The following is a 16,104-nucleotide window of genomic DNA, read 5'->3' on the forward strand; positions in this document are numbered from 1 at the left end:
TGTGGTCACCCTTAGTGGCGGTGCGGTACTGTATTGCATTGTGTTGAACTGGCTTGATGTATTTCAAATACTGTACATGTGGCTTCAAATCTGTATGAAATATAAACTGGTGAAATAATGTTCAGACAAGGGAAGGTACTTTGAATAAGTAGCACTTAATAAGGAAGTTGAAACACTGTGATAAACAGACAGAGACAGGAATGTTTAAACACACACATATATATATATATATTTATATATATATATATATGTATATATGTATTGGAAGTGATGCAGCAAAGTTGGAGTGACAGCAAGTTGAGTGTTCAGAGGCGAGAGGCAGAAGCCAGGGCAGAAGTGAGAGAGAAGGAGAGAATGTGTCATTCATCCAGTTATCAGTGCAGTGAAAGGTCCAACGAGTCATTTGAGCAGAGCAAGGCTGTTGAAACTGACAAGTTCTGTATGGTATGGCACGCACGCACGCACACACACACGCACACACGTACACACACACACACACACACACACACACACACACACACATACACACACACACCATGTGCCCTAGCCCCGCCTCTGGTTAATATGGATCACATCGTGGTGGCAGACAAAGGGTGGATGGCTGAACTTCTCAGTTGCATTTTATCGCATATCAGGTGAAAGGTTATGTATTTACTATAAGCAATAAAACAAACAAATATTTGTTCGGTCTATTTACAACACAAAAGACAATATGAGACTTGTCCTTACCAATCTTATGTCATGTTCATTGTAAATATATACTGTAATTGGGTTATCATCAACACCAAAAGGAGAGGCATGTATAAGCAGGGGGAGAAGGAAGGAAAGAGTAATGAATGCAATACCCATGGGAGTAGATAAACCCGTCTGCATGCACAGACGCACACGCATGCGCACACACACACACACACACACACACACACACACACAGGACTGTGGCTGACAGCTGTTAGATGGTGTATTGATTTGTCCTCGGTCTCCATGTCGGTCTGCCAGAACTTGTCAGAATATTGAAAGTAAGAGGAGAGAGTGTGAGACAGATTGAAGAGAGAGGGAAGCACAGAGTGAGATAGCTAAAGGTCAAAAGGAGAGTTTGGACAAAGCATATCTCATTTGTTCTTAATTTCTGGGTATATCAGGTTGAATGTTGATAATTGTATTAATCTGAGAGACTTATCTGCCGAGATGTGAACATGGTGATTACAGATGGGTTAAGTGAGCATGACTTAAAACAGTTTCAAATAAAAAAGATGGTCTTCAGCACGTGAAGAATCCCTGTACAGACCTGAGAACCAGAACAAAGAGGAAAAATATGGCAGAGCTGCTGAACAGTTTTTTGTTGTTAGTAGATTCAAAAGGACGAATGCTTTTTTGACATTATACGGAGTGAGTCAAGTCCTCACTCAGATTTTTTGTTCCATTGATGAAGAATGCCTTTATGTTGTCCTTCAAATAAATGCACCTCGGAAACACAATGTGCAAAAGTGGCAAGAAACATGAGCAGTCAGATGATAATACAGGTGTCTGTTTTTCAAGTGATTTCATTTTTAGTCATGCTAGTGGCACGCTACACCACTGTGGTCCAGACTGGAATAACTGGCTAAGTGGATGCATTTTGTGAAGCCATTTATTGCCCCCAGATTATGGATTGTGATGACTTTGGGGGTCTCCAAACTGGTTTACAGTATTGTTTTTAAGTGAAAAATGGATTGCTGTGAAACGTGATATGCTCCCGTGACTTTTTCTCTAGCACTATTATCAGGTCTGAACTTAAATTTGTTCAATACTTTGATCTATGGTGGCATACTTGCAACAATTACATTCCCATCAGTCTCAGCTGTACATTCAGCTGTGTTGATTGCTAATTAGCAAATGTTAGCATGCTAACACGCTAAACTATAACGGTGAGCATGCTACAGCATACCTGCTAAACTTCCATGCTAGCATGCTGATGTTAGCATGCTAGCATGCTGATGTTAGCCTTGACCTTTTCATTGACTGAGAAACTAATTGAACTAACTTTTTTACAAGTGCACTTCTCAAAGTTGCTCAAATCAGTCGCAAAAGTGGACATAACTAACGTCAAATGATTGATGCATATTGAAATCAATGAACACATGGACACATGTTGAAATACCAACTGAAGATACATTTGAACTGCCAAGGAACAAACAATTAAGTAAATGGGAGATGCATCACACCCAAACAGAACTTTAGTGTGTGTGTGTCTGTGTGTCTCTGTGTGCTTGACCAAGGCATTGGCCTGAAACCTTAATGTCATATTTCATTCAGTGTTATGTAAGTAAATAAGTAAGTAGCACATTCTGTCTGTCTCTGTTCACCAGGCATTCACATCTCTGGCACTGAAGGGTTTGTTCTCAGCTGTAACACATCTGAATCTGTAAAATATACTTCTCCCTTCTCCTTGAGCCAAAGCGAGAAAAACATTCTCTGCAAGGTTACACGTATTTATTTGGAAATGAAGCAGTGTTTGTTTATGGCAGATTGTGGGAAGCAAGAAATGCATCATCTGTTGTTCCATTAGAAAGTTACTTGTTCATGCCAGTTTAAAACATTTTTTTGTTTTTGCTTTACCAGGAGAAAATGTTTTGGATCACCCGGTCAGAATAACAGCACTGATATATATCTATATATATATATATATGTATATTGTGTTCTCAGGGAATCAGTTGAAAGGCAAAATGAGTATGAGGCCACTGTGTCATCATTCATTGTGAAATGGTCACATTTAATGGTTGAAACCTGTCATTGTATATACATCTATAAAAAAGACCCCAGGTACAGGTTACAACATTCTACTGCTACTACATACATTATTATTATTATTATTATTATTAAATAATAAACTTTTTGTTCAATGTTAAAGTTACATATCATAGTTTACAAAATAGGATCAAGGAAAATTAAGCCATTATGAATGTCTGAAAAAAACAAACTAAAAACTAAAAATGTGTGTTTGTATTTTTTTGTCCATAAGATAGAAAAAAATACAATAAAACACATCAATATTCCTTTGAATAACATAATATTAACTGATGATATTGGCTATTGAAGTGTAAACTGCAAAACGTTCGTAGAGGCGTCAGAATTTGGAAAGCAAAGTGTTTTGTGTAAGTGTAATTTACAACACAGAGCAGAATGGAAAACCAACATAGCTTGTTCAATGTTTCAATAACCAACTTTGTCGTCGTCGAACCAAAACAAATGGGTGGGCAAAGAAGTGTTCAGTCTCAAATCCACTTTATTTATTGTTTTACAATCCAGGTCCCCTTTGCCAGTTGCTGAAAGCAGAGTGTAAAGCTAATTGTCTAACTAAGCCAGACTACCCTTACTGAATTCTTCAAAGTGTTAGTCCTCGTATAAAAAACCCCCCAAAAAAACCACACTTGCTCCATCATTTTGATTCAGTCGTTGGAAGTTGACAGATTCAGTTGAATATTTTTGTGGCTCATTTGTTGCCAAACAGGAGCGGTAGGGGTTCCTCAGACTTGTCTTAAGTTTTATTCGTACACGGTTTGAGTCTGCATTAATCAGTTGTTGTGCGCACACACACACACACACACACACACACACACACACACACACACACACACACACACAGACACACAGACACAGACAGACGTTACTTTCTGGGCTTTTTAACCCACAACGAAGGCAGACACAGGCTTCAGGAAGCTCAGTGAATTGTTTGGGAATCATTTTGTTGGGGGGGGGGGTGAAGTTGAGTCTTTGGCATGATGATTTAGCTGTATGGGCACTGCTACAGGGACTATACACACAAACACACACACGAATGCTCTATATATGTGTGCGTTTGTTTGTACGGTGCTGCAATTTCAAGAAAGTGAAAATGAAGACTATCGAACAATAAAAAACCAAAACAAAAAAAAGGTAATGAGGATTCTGAAGCTTTTCTTGTTCTGAAGAGGAGATTCCCAAACCATCTGTTGTCTGCCAAACAAAGTCTGCTGTGGCCCATGGAGGCCACCAGGGGGAAACATAAGACTGTTTATGCTGATATCACTGCTGTTGTTGTGGTTGTTGCTGCTCTTGTTGCTTCTGTTGTTGATGATGGCGCTTTCAAAAGTACCTCTGAAGAATTTCTCCATAATAATGTCACCATTATTAAAAAATGCTGAACCGCATTATCATCGTCTGGTTTCATGTCTAAGTAATCTCGGTGGGTAACTGTGTGATGGACAGAAATGATCGATGCACTGTATCCTTGAAACATGTGCAAAATAGAAAAAAGATCCTCCTCCTCCTCTTCTTCCTCCTACTCCCTTCAGGAATAAGACATTTACATCTGGAGAAAGAGACACAAGCACAAATTAGACATCACAAGCTGCAAACAGAATATGTTATTGATTAGGACTTACTACTACTAGTATCTGTCCATCTATCAGTCGCTCATTAACTTTTAAATATAGGTAAAAGTACCAATTCTCATAATGTGGGTCTGTCCCTTTTAAAGGCCCTATCCACACTTGGTTTAAAAGATTACATTTTGGGTATTTTTATTTGGACAGCTGAAGAAATGAAAGGGGAGAGAGAGGGGGAATGACCTGCAGCAAAAGGCCGCAGGGCGGAGTCAAACCCGCGGCCGCTGCATCGAGGAGTAAACATCTATGTACGGGCGCCTGCTCTACCAGGTGAGCTACTCAGGCACCCCACACTTTGTTTTAAAATGCATTTCGGTAATCCAAAATCGTTGTCAGCAGAAGCGAACACATCTCGTTCTATAGGGCAAAATGACGGCCGATTATACAACAATTTGCCCAACTTGTCGTAAAAGAGGCAAGTTATAGAGCGTTGGTGCACTGTCACCAAAACAACCACCACATCCTGCATTAATGACGTATTTACCTGTTTAGTCCTTCAGGATGCATTAATGTTTACACTACAAAAAGATGTATGGTCAAATGCATCCTATAGCACCTCGCAAGTGGTTGGAGCAATTGAATTGCAACGCATCGTGGTGCTCATTTACACTCTGATTTATTGCTGTGCACTGGTGATCCGATCCACATGGTTTAAAACCATGTGTATGCACTAATTCAGTTTTTGGACTTCAGGCCTCAAATAGTTTTATAAATTTAACCATGTAGGAACCACTGGTTTATTCTTTAACTATGCATTGTATTTCATATTGTTTTCAAATATTTTTGGATGCTAAATCTTAATTTGTAAAGTTTCTGTTAGTAGCTGTCGGATAAATGTAGTGGAGCAAAAAGAATAATATTTCCTTTGTGGTGTGTGTGGTGGAGTAGAACTATAAACTAGCACTGGCCTGTATTACAAAAACAAATCATGATCCCTTATTCATGCTCTGAAGAGATAATACTGGGTTTAAACAACACACCACTGATTCCCAGTTGGACTCGCTGTAGAGGGTATGGTCAAGAAATTGGCATAATTTTGTCTTTAGCATATTCATCCAACTAAACCTGGTTTGCTTCATCCTCCAGTAGAAAGTAAAATGAGCAGCAGGTGTTTAGCTGCCATGTTTAATATCATTTGGTAGGGTTACAAGGGGCTCTGCTTGATATGCAGAACATTAATATAGCAGCAAAAACAAATTGCTGTGTAAAGATATAGTGGAGTAATGGCGTCCTGAGCAGAGAATGAAGTCACACTCCCTCTGTGTGTATGTGTGTGTGTGTGTGTGTGTGTGTGTGTGTTGTATGTATTTGAGCTTCTCTGTTCTTTGTTTTAAATGCAGGTCCGACCATGTGTGCTTCTAGTGCATGTGAGTGCCTTGTGTGTCGGTATCTGATGCCGAGGTCGCGACAAAGCAGCGGTATTCGCGAGTGTGGAGGCAATCCAAAAAAATCAATATTTCTGTACATACAGTACCAAGTACAGTAAGTGTTATTACAAGGGTGCTGGATAGGTTGCAAAACACAATTCCTGTTTGCACACCTTCACAGCAAGCTTTATTCTGAACCATGACATTAAGCTTTTCAACATTCATTCTTCAATATCTACATCTTCGACAAGCGACGGACTATTACGGCATGATTTACAGAGTGAAACCTGTAAAATTAATGAAACGGGACAGCTTCAGATTGGATTTTTTCCTCAATCCCTTCAGGGTTTCTGGAGAAACATATGAAAAACAAACGCCCCGCTGGGTCATAAAACAAACTCACCCAATCGTTGTTGCTCTTGTTCTATTAAACGTGCTTTTGGGCATCAATAGACATGCATCGTCTTGCCAATATGTGGCCGAATGACGAAGTTGATAATCAACTCACATTACACACGTTACAAGTGTGTGTGTGTGTGTTTGTGTGTGTGTGTGTGTGTGTGTGTGTGGTTTGCTCACCACATGAACAGCAGCAGCATTCCTAACAGCAAAGGAGAGAAAAATGTGAGGAGCCTGGCAGCTCTGCCCACTGGAGGTTCAGCCTTTTGTGGTGCGTTGGAGGACGGTATGGGGGAGGTCTTAGTCTCTAGAAAAACAAGCAGAAAACAAAATAAACCTTACTGAGCAGATTTTTAATAAACGCTTCTAAATCAATAACCTGATTTCCCCTCCATTTTCCTTAGTTTTTTTGGTTGGTCTTACAGAGTCACACAATCATTTTGTTCCTCAGGGACAAAACACCCAAAATGTCATTTTGATGAATGGACACTGAAAAGCGCTCATCATACGGGGAAGAACCAAACAGAAAGGAAAATACACTGTAGAGTGGAATCAATTCTAATCCGCAGGCACAATCAATATGGGACTTGTCAAGGCAGTTATTAAGTGAACACGACAAAAAAAAATCTCATTCATACTAACGCCACGGGGAAACGGAGAGAGCAAAATAGATGGGTGGATAAAATATGGAAACGGAAACATGAGAAAGGGAAACGGAGGTTGAGGAAAAAACCCTGAGGTAAAGGAGACGTGAATAGAGCAGGAGGTGAATAAAGTCGGAAAAAAGGGGGAATGTGCATTGTGGCAGGTTAATATACTGCTGATAAGAAAAGGTCTGATGCTAAATCTACCCATTTACACACCCATAAAACGCTGCATATTCTGATTTTAAAGCACATAACCAGAGCTGTAGACCAACTCATCCCAATTCCAGTCACAAAATTGAGGACTTTTTTTTGCATTTGACTACACTGAGATTTATTATTCAGACTTGGAAGCAAAACCATCCATGCCCTGGTAAAATACTAGAACAATAAATCAATAAAAAAAATTACTAAAAATGATCCTTTTTTTATTTTTTGTTCCCAAGAAACAGAAAAGCTTGACATTGACAGTGACATTCCCAGCCAGTACGGTTATGTTCAAGTGTATGGGGCTGGTACTTGAAAGCTTAAAATGACTAAATGCTTAAGCAGTTTTTAGTGCTTCAGGTTGGTTTTATATAGCTTAACAAATACAAATATCACAGTTTAATGTTTTATAAAAACGGGGCTATTGCTACAGCTGCAGGCAGCACAGTAGATATTAAGTCATGCACACTGTTTGCAGTTCAGTCTAGAACCAACGTCATTGTTGTTACTGGAGAGAGAATATGATTTCCCTCTCCTTCCAATTAATGACTGTTGTGTAGTACTGTGTTGGGAGTCGGGAAGAAGCAGCCAGGTGTGAAATAGCCAGAGAGAGAGCGAGAGAGAACTAGGACACGTTTAACATAGTCAGCAGCTCAATGCAATACTATCCCGCCTGCAGCACAGCATTTTGCTTCAGAGTGGTGGAGGAAATACAAATTATGCAGACCTAATGTGATGGCGACGAGAAGAGACAGTTATGGGGTGTACGTTGATGTAACAAGGTAGTTGGGGACGGGGCGACAAGACAATGATGTGACGGGGAGAGAAGATTGATGAACAACAGCGGGGAAGAAAAACAGGTAAAGGAGAGAAGGAGCGTGAGAGGGAGACTGAACAAAAAAACCCAGAGAAAACCAAGAAGAATGGGAAGAATACACGGGGAAGAGTAGTTAATGAGATTAGATTTACTTATTTACTTCAACTCCAATTATTCTGCCTGTTTAAGCTGATAATGTTGACGTCTTTAGGATATTCAAATGTAAAAGATTGTAAGAAAATCAGCATTTTCTGGTTCTGCTTGATGCCAGTTTTTGTCAGTCAGTGGAGACATCTCAACAGAGGAGACACTGTAAATTACCCAAGATTTCCACACAGAAACACAGGAGTCTCCTGGATAAACAATACTGTAGTTCCATCTTATTTATGGCCATGTGTGTTATGTACTCATCTTCTTTTTTTGGAAAAATGCTGTTTTTTTTAAGCTAGTTTGGTGTGGTGAATAGCTCTATACTTATGAGCCTCAATTATCGGTGCTATGAAGAAGAAGCTAGTCAGAGGCGCCCTTAGCTGTGATGAATACAACATGATTTTTCTTTTGCAGAACACCGAAACACATACCCATAGACGCCAGAAGGGATGCACAATTAATCACACTTTAATCGAAATTACAATATAAACTACTGCAATATCCAAAACGCAGGGGTGTGCAATATTTGTTAAAGGCAAAACGTGGCAAACCATTCTGAAAGAAAGTGTTGTGGTGCTGCAGAGACATCCCGGCCTGAAAAATCACATCCTATAGACTAATGAAAAAATCTTTGTCTGGTACAGATCCTCGCAAAAAAAAAAAGAAATCACACTTGAATCATTTTATATATACATATATATTTCCATTAAATGAGAATAATAACACAAAAACGATCATTGCCTCCGATATCGTGAATCCTATCGCAATCGCGATATCAGTCAAAATAATTGATTTCGATATTTTTACTCATATCATGCAGCCCTAGACACCAGAGTCATCCAAAACTGACCTTTACTCCAGAAGTGAGCAGATTATACTTGCATGTATTGTAAGGTTTCCACAAAGCCTAAACGTCAGCTTGCCCTTGGACGTGCACACACCTACCTACTACTAAATCAGTGATTTGAAGCTAGCACATAACCAGAGCGCCATAGATACACCTTGGGAGTTTTAGTTAACTTCTTGCCTCACGTTGTTTCGTACCTTTTGACTTTCAAAACAGATGTATTCTAATATATTGGATACTTCACCTAACATTGTCCAGGAATTGGATGCAATTTTTACTTTGTGAATGGCTGAAATAACACCTCCCGTTTCAATACTCAATGTCACCTTAATGACATAATAAGTATAATAAAGTTAATGGTTTTCCTATGAATTGGAGCCAGCATGCGGCAGAAGAGGACCTTAAGGCACCTCAGCATTTGCTTCAACCTTTAGCATTGGTGGTTTCTGCTTATTACGCAGAAACCAAGCATTTATAAATAGATCTCGACATGAAGGATATAAGAAGTGATATCTAGTGCTGCCTGTTTGGTGCTAGACAGTGTCCAGTTTCTGTCTCTCAGCGTGGGTGAGGCCGAAACATATATCTTAAATGGTTGTAACACTAAGGATGTCTGCAACTTTTTTTAAGCCTCGACTCTAGCTGCTTTTTACTTCCTGGAATGTGGTTGCTAAGCGATGATCCAATCACTGAGGATGGGATTTCTACATGTCGTCGTCTGTCACCGCGCTATCCTTCTGATGTAAAATGAGGCTGTTGATGGAAACAGAGCGGGCACGTAAGTGCAACTCTCCACGAGGTACGGTCGACCTGTTCTTGCTGATGCATGAACAGGGAAAAACAGAAAAAAACAAGGATAAAGTGGAAATATGGCAGAGACGGGTAAAGGGAAAGAGGAAATGGAGAAAGTGTAGCCGTGTGTTTCGACTGTGAGCTACACAATCAATAAGTCACAGGAAGTCCGTTCATTACCTAATCCACTGAGCAGCCAGGAAATATTGGTCAGTGTGTAGATGTTAACAAGCTGGTGAGCTGGAAAAGAAGTTGGCCCTGGCTGAACTGTTTTTGTGTTTATTGGTCCAGCTGTGGACAGGAAATACAATATTATCCTTGTTTCCCTACTGATGTGGTTCTGATTCAATTAGAAAGTGGAAAGTGAAAAATTACTTGATTGAGTTTTGAAATTACTTTAAAATAGGACGTCTGGACTTGGACAAATGATGTTGTGTTTATTTATTTATTTATTTTTATTAGCATAAAAACCAGGTGGACAGAAAAGTACCTACTGTTTCTTACTTCTCAACTGCCTTTATTTTAAAGACCGGAGGGGCAAAAAAATACATGGAGAAAATGGGGTGTCCATCAATGGGAACGGCAACCAGACCTGAAAACACTTTATTGATATCCACAAAGCAGTTCCAGCGGCACACAGCTACGACAGATCGGTCGCTCAGCAAGGAACATCTGTAAAGAAGATGGCAGGAGGCCAGAAAAAGAGCAAGGTACAAAGGGTGAGGTGACCAAAGGTACGAGAAAGACAGGGACAGGCTAATAGACAGAGAAGTGAAAGGAAAAGAGAAAGAAAAGACCGAAAGGGTGAGTGAATGCGAGAATGGGACAAGGAGAGAGGGAAGGGAAGCAGAGATGCCGCAGCTGGATCGAGAAGAGGCATGAGGAGAACCCCAATAACCTCCTGTTCTTTCTTTGAGAACAAGGATAATACACTGTGTCCTGAGTCAGTGTTTGTGTGTTAATAATCATAGGGAGGTACTGTGCACGTGTGTGTAGCACTGTTTATGTGCGTGTATGTGTGCGGGAGTGTTAGAGCAAGTTGCATGTTTGCTGTTTAGCATGTGTTTGTGTGTTTCTAGTCATGTGTACTGTAAGCACATGCAGAATGGACTGTGCTGATCAGTGTGCAGTGCTGCGCATGACCAACAGGAGTCACTGTTGGACTTTAAAACTGTTGGTAAATGTTAAAGGACAGGCCACGAGAGGGAGAGAAAGACAGCAAGACAAATTTGGATCATATTGTCAGTCAGTCACAGCTGGATGATTTCTCGACCCTACTTTGCCTCATATGAAACTGCCCGATGTAAAAGTCAAGTTGCACCGGATGATAAATAAACAGCTTTCCCAAGTGATGCTATCTTTACAAAGACATGGATTCAGAACTAAGGTGGGCACAGTGAAGTCAGGGGCAGCTCAACCAAAATGCTTCCAAGGATGATCGAAAGAAATGCTACGTTAGTGTGCAGTGTTATTGATTTACAAATCTTATATATAATCACATTTTTCTGATTGATAGAGACCTGCTATTAGGGGATTTTTATAATAATAATAATAATTATTATTATTAATTAAAAACAAAGTGGGAGTGGAGGTAGTTTTTAGTTTAGGTTTTCTGAGGAAAAATCAAGGGCAAAAAAAAGAAAAAAGCTTGCCGTTTGTGAAGCCTTTATTGGTGTGGGAAACAAAAATGTAAATCTTTAGTGAAGCAGACACACTTTATGTATGAAAAGCAAATAACTGTAAATTGTCTATCCAAAAGTTATGTGGTACAATATACAGTAGTTAAAGTTGGTGGTTCAACTTGAGCTGTGACCTGTCAATAGAAAGACTCTCCTCTGTGCTGGAAATTATTTATTTGCACATTTGCAGAGAGCGTTTTCATACTGGAAATATTGATCCTAAAACTGTGCATATCGGTATCTGACCACTGTACGTGCTTTTCCCCTTGCCTGGCACAGTTACTGCTCTGGTCAGGAGCTGTATCCAATGAGACTGTAATAATCCAGATTGCTCTCCCTAAATTTGACATCTGCAAGAAAGTTTTGCCAACCACTTGTTGCAATGATGTTGAAGTGTACTATAGGGTGTGGTTATAGGTGCAAAAGCACACCTCGCACCACCTTAAACTGCAAAGATTTCACTCAATTAGCCCGGATATCCGTTGCCGTGGGCACAGACGTTTTGGCATTTTAGACTCTGGTCGATTTATGAGGACCACGGTTATTAAAACAACCTTTGAACGTACACGTGTTCCACCAAAACAAGTTCCTTCCCGAGGCTATTTTGCAGCGGCACCGTGGCTCTGTCTGGTGCTTAGTGCTGACCAAGACAATTGTGATGGGTTTAAAGAAATGCCAATACACCAGAGCACGTTTTTCTCCCATCCCGGAATGCTGCGTGGACCGGCCAGACCCTCCTACGCACCACTGTGGAGGAAGGTCACATAGTGTATTGTCAGTAAAGATCGGTTTTAAATATCATATAACCAAGTGTTTGATAGCTTGATATGCAACTTGGTGAAGGTGTAGATAAACCCTCAGGCTCCCAGTCATTGCAGGTTTGCAATTTTATCCTTCCAATAGCATTCAGTGTTTATTCATTTAATGTGTCCTTCCATTTGCACTTTGCTAGTCCAGGGTTGTCGGAGAGAATGGCGGAGAGTGATCAGATCTGGAATGGGCGTCCTGTTGTTAAGGGGTCATCAGTGTGTTGAGAGATTTCGGTTTGATAAGAGAGCCATCCTTGATCTCAGCCAAATGCTGAAAGGGTGCCAACTAGATAATTCCCGGAGATAGTTTTTATCCTTGTGTGTATGAGTATGTGTGTGTGTGTCAAGGGACACACAGAATATAATAATCTACAATGACTTTAATTTTAAATGACAATTTGTCATGCGTAACTAAAACCTAGAAAGTTTAGCACCGGTATACTGTAGATGAGTCAATCTGAGGCTGTAGGAGGGACAGAGTTTTTTTTTTTTTGAAAGATGGCACAGTGTTTCACTGAGGCCGTGTTCAGGCGCTCAGGTCCATGTGTGTCGATTTGTCTGGAGGCTGCTGGATCTCTTAGCTTAAGCTGCGATAAAAGTTCAAGGCTATCAAATGCTTATAGCATACTCAATTTAATGATAAAGAAAGTTATTAGGCAAACTTAATTTCATACCTAACTGGTTCAGGAAATTTACAGCGTGACAGCTGTGGGCACAAAGAATGTTAAAATCATTATAGGAATATTTTATTATCATCATAATGATTTTTTCACCTGATGGACTACGAGACTGATAAAAAACAAACTGAATCAGAGAAATATTATTGTGATATCTCAATGTCAGCCCTTAGCAACTCTATCTCTATCCTTCTCTCTTTGAATTGGTCAATTTTTACAATTAAAAGTGTATCATTGGCTATTCCTAACACACTTTATCCATACAATTTAGGCTTCCATTTGATACTGATTTGCATTTAGCCTTGTCTTCTCCCCTCTGGTTTATTATTTCTTTTGAGAAAATCTTGTAATTTGCATGGCCCAAACTCCTTTATAAATAATCGGACCAATAGGTTTGTCTAATGTTGACCAGCTGCCAGATCTAGTATGAAACGCATCCTATTCACACAATCCACACACCTTATAGCATTTTTAACCCGTTTGTCACCTCAACCTGACAACCTAAAGTTGTGCAGTTGATCTCTGTGCAAGCTTCACGGAAAGTTCAGACCCGGAAGCGAGCCGATAAAAATGGCAGGTGAAGGCGGTGTTCCCGCAAAGAAATCAAAACATAGCTGTACATTTCAACAGTGTTGGATGCAACAATTTACAAGCATCTTACCTATTCTTATCAACATCCTCCATTTCTTTTGTAAGGTGTGTCTCATTGGTTTTAATGTAGCGCTCGGGGGGAAAAAGGACATTACCCAGCACATTAAAACATGGCGGCACCATGGCGCAGGAGAGGCACATAAGGGCACACAGGCGATTGTATCCTTGATCATATCCTCATGAAGACAGACAGAGGAAGAAAACGTCTTAATCTGCCACTTACAACTACAACACTTCAGAAAAAGTGTTGGAAAAGAAAAAAAAGAGCACCTATTCAGGTTTACAAAACATACTGATGTTAACCAAAGAGAGATAGTTATTGATGCTCAAGGAATGATGCAAAACTAAAATGTGATTGTACCAAAGTGTTTCTGTGACTTTTTAATAATAATTAAGTTATGTTTTCATGTATATTGCAGTGTAAATAATACCCCCCCTCCCCGCACAAATCTCCCAGATTTAGAAAAACCAAATGTTGGCAGGTATGATCAGCAGGTCAAAAAAATAAGTTTGCAAGCTAACACGCTAAACTAAGATGGTGAACACGGTTATTATTATACCTGCTTAGCATCAGCATATTAGCATTGTCATTATGAGCATGTTAGCATTAGGCTTAAAGCTCTCCGAGCACGGCTGTAGACTTTCGGTCACAACATTTGATTATATCATGACCTTTGTTTTTGGTCTTTTATGTATTTGAAGAGACCATTTTTCATTCATAAATTGAAATCTGCTTCATCAGTTTAGTCAGTGAGACTTGTATTTGATTTGTCTTTGACTTAGGGAGAGAGTTTGTTTTTAAAGTGGATATGCTTTGGGAAACCTCAATCACAGAAAGTTCAACACGAGGAAACCTGCTTTCATTCCTGGCGGTGTGGATTGGATAGTGTTTTCAGAAATGTGAGTGTTCTCAACTTTCTTAGCTGACATAAGTCAACTTTGAAAGTCCCCTTAGGTAAGAAACTAAGGTACAAGCTTCAACTGAGGCTGTGACCTACCGGTAGGAAAGTCTACTTCGGTTGTGGAAGTGATCGGCAGAGGATCTTCAATCCAGGGTGTAGCATGGACAGCAACACTCCAGTCACTCCATGTTCCAATCTCTGTGTCCTTGGCTGCCACCTGTTGAACACAAGCACAGGGACACAGTCATTAGTTAATTAGAAGTGTTTATTAATAAGCTTAAGTATCATATGAAAAGTCAGTAGGATGTGAACAGGCGGTATGCACAAAAAATAGGAAGCAGAAGACCAAAATCAATATGCAAAAGTGAGTAACTGTACAGTACTGCACTGTCAGACATTTCCCTACCTATATTATCACTTACACATGTTTATTTATTCATTTGTTTCCAAGCTTTGTCGCATCTTTAAAATAAGATTGCATATTAAATATGACGGTGCAAATCCGCCATCATAATAGCAATGGGCCAAGTTACAAACACGCTTGGCCTTTAAAGGGAATGGGAGGTGACACTGATTGGTTTATTGCATGTTACGCCCAAAACACACCTATGAATGATTGAAGACAGTAAGTACGACCCTTTTGAACCATGCGCCTGGGGCACGGACCCTCTTTTCTGCCGTCAAACTAGCAAAAGTGGATTTGGACACGCCCTAAACGCACCTGCGCCACTCGCTTCACGCTGTGCACTCAGATCGTTAAAATAGGGCCCTAGGTCTTAAATGGTCAGTCCGGTAGAGTTGCAGGACAGGAGATGTTACCTGGATGATGTATTCCTTCCCAGCATAGGCATCGGTGATGGTGTGGGAGGTGCTGTCAGACAGCTCAACCTGAACAGAAAAAGGAAGAGAGCAGGTTGTCAGTTTGGATCAGGGAACAGCACAATTGGGTAATGTTTATTGACTAAAAGTACTGTCTATTCTAATCTAATCATATAATAGTTTAAAAAAAAAACAATCTTATATATTGTATACTATGCTCCTAGGGATGTGAAATGTTCCAACATTATGAATTTCTGTAAATGCAGTCATGGAGTACTGAGTAACATTGGTCTGAAAGTCATACCCTTCTAGCGATATATAGATCTACCTAGAAATTATGGGCTCAGTATAGCAATCCTAGCCTGAGCCTTTATTCTTTTATGGTGGGTACATTCAGCTGTGGCCATACACTATACAATTTTTATCCAGTGTTCATTTATTTACAACACACCTTTCATCATTATGCTGTGCATAGGTCAAGTCTGTTGCTTTATCCTTGCTGTGTTTTACATTTTACTGTTGAATTGATTGAACCTTGATGCCCCCGCTGCCTCTACACTCTACACATACCAGCACATGCTTGCAAAATACCAGTGGCATAATTGATGATTATCCCAGAAAGCGTTGGCACCAATGCCACATCATTTTATAACACAATGTGATGCATGCCAACATTTAAAAGCCTGTTGTGCCCACTTTAATTTGCAGAGCCCAACAGAGAATGAACTAAATGTTTGAGTCACAGAAGTGCATGAGAGAATGACTTGCTGCCTCCCTGTAAGTTACAGTTAGTGCATTAAATGATTTAGTGACATGCCTGTTGCCTTTTGCAGGCAGTGCAACCAGACCACCACACTGAATCTTTGAGATTCAGGATTCCTGAATCACTCCCGGGTCACTCCACTGGGTAAGCTAGAGGGTTGCCTTTTGGTATGCATGAA

The 16,104-nt window shown here is 40.0% G+C and overlaps 1 protein-coding gene across 2 annotated transcripts in view; it reads right to left on the reverse strand.

Annotated features, from left to right (window-relative positions):
• Window positions 1-3,662: 3,662 nt before the first annotated feature.
• cntfr (ciliary neurotrophic factor receptor) overlaps window positions 3,663-16,104 on the reverse strand; it is a 252,365-nt gene continuing 239,923 nt past the window's right edge. For both annotated transcript variants that reach the window (XM_032539218.1, XM_032539217.1), the window contains 4 exons: window positions 15,164-15,232; window positions 14,441-14,561; window positions 6,350-6,476; window positions 3,663-4,327 (listed from right to left, as the gene is read on the reverse strand). In XM_032539218.1, coding sequence (XP_032395109.1) covers window position 4,327; window positions 6,350-6,476; window positions 14,441-14,561; window positions 15,164-15,232 — 318 coding nt within the window. In that variant the 3' untranslated portion in view covers window positions 3,663-4,326. The remainder of the gene's footprint in view (window positions 4,328-6,349; window positions 6,477-14,440; window positions 14,562-15,163; window positions 15,233-16,104) is intronic.

Source organism: Etheostoma spectabile, chromosome 16, assembly GCF_008692095.1.
Source record: "Etheostoma spectabile isolate EspeVRDwgs_2016 chromosome 16, UIUC_Espe_1.0, whole genome shotgun sequence".
Lineage (NCBI taxonomy): Eukaryota > Metazoa > Chordata > Actinopteri > Perciformes > Percidae > Etheostoma > Etheostoma spectabile.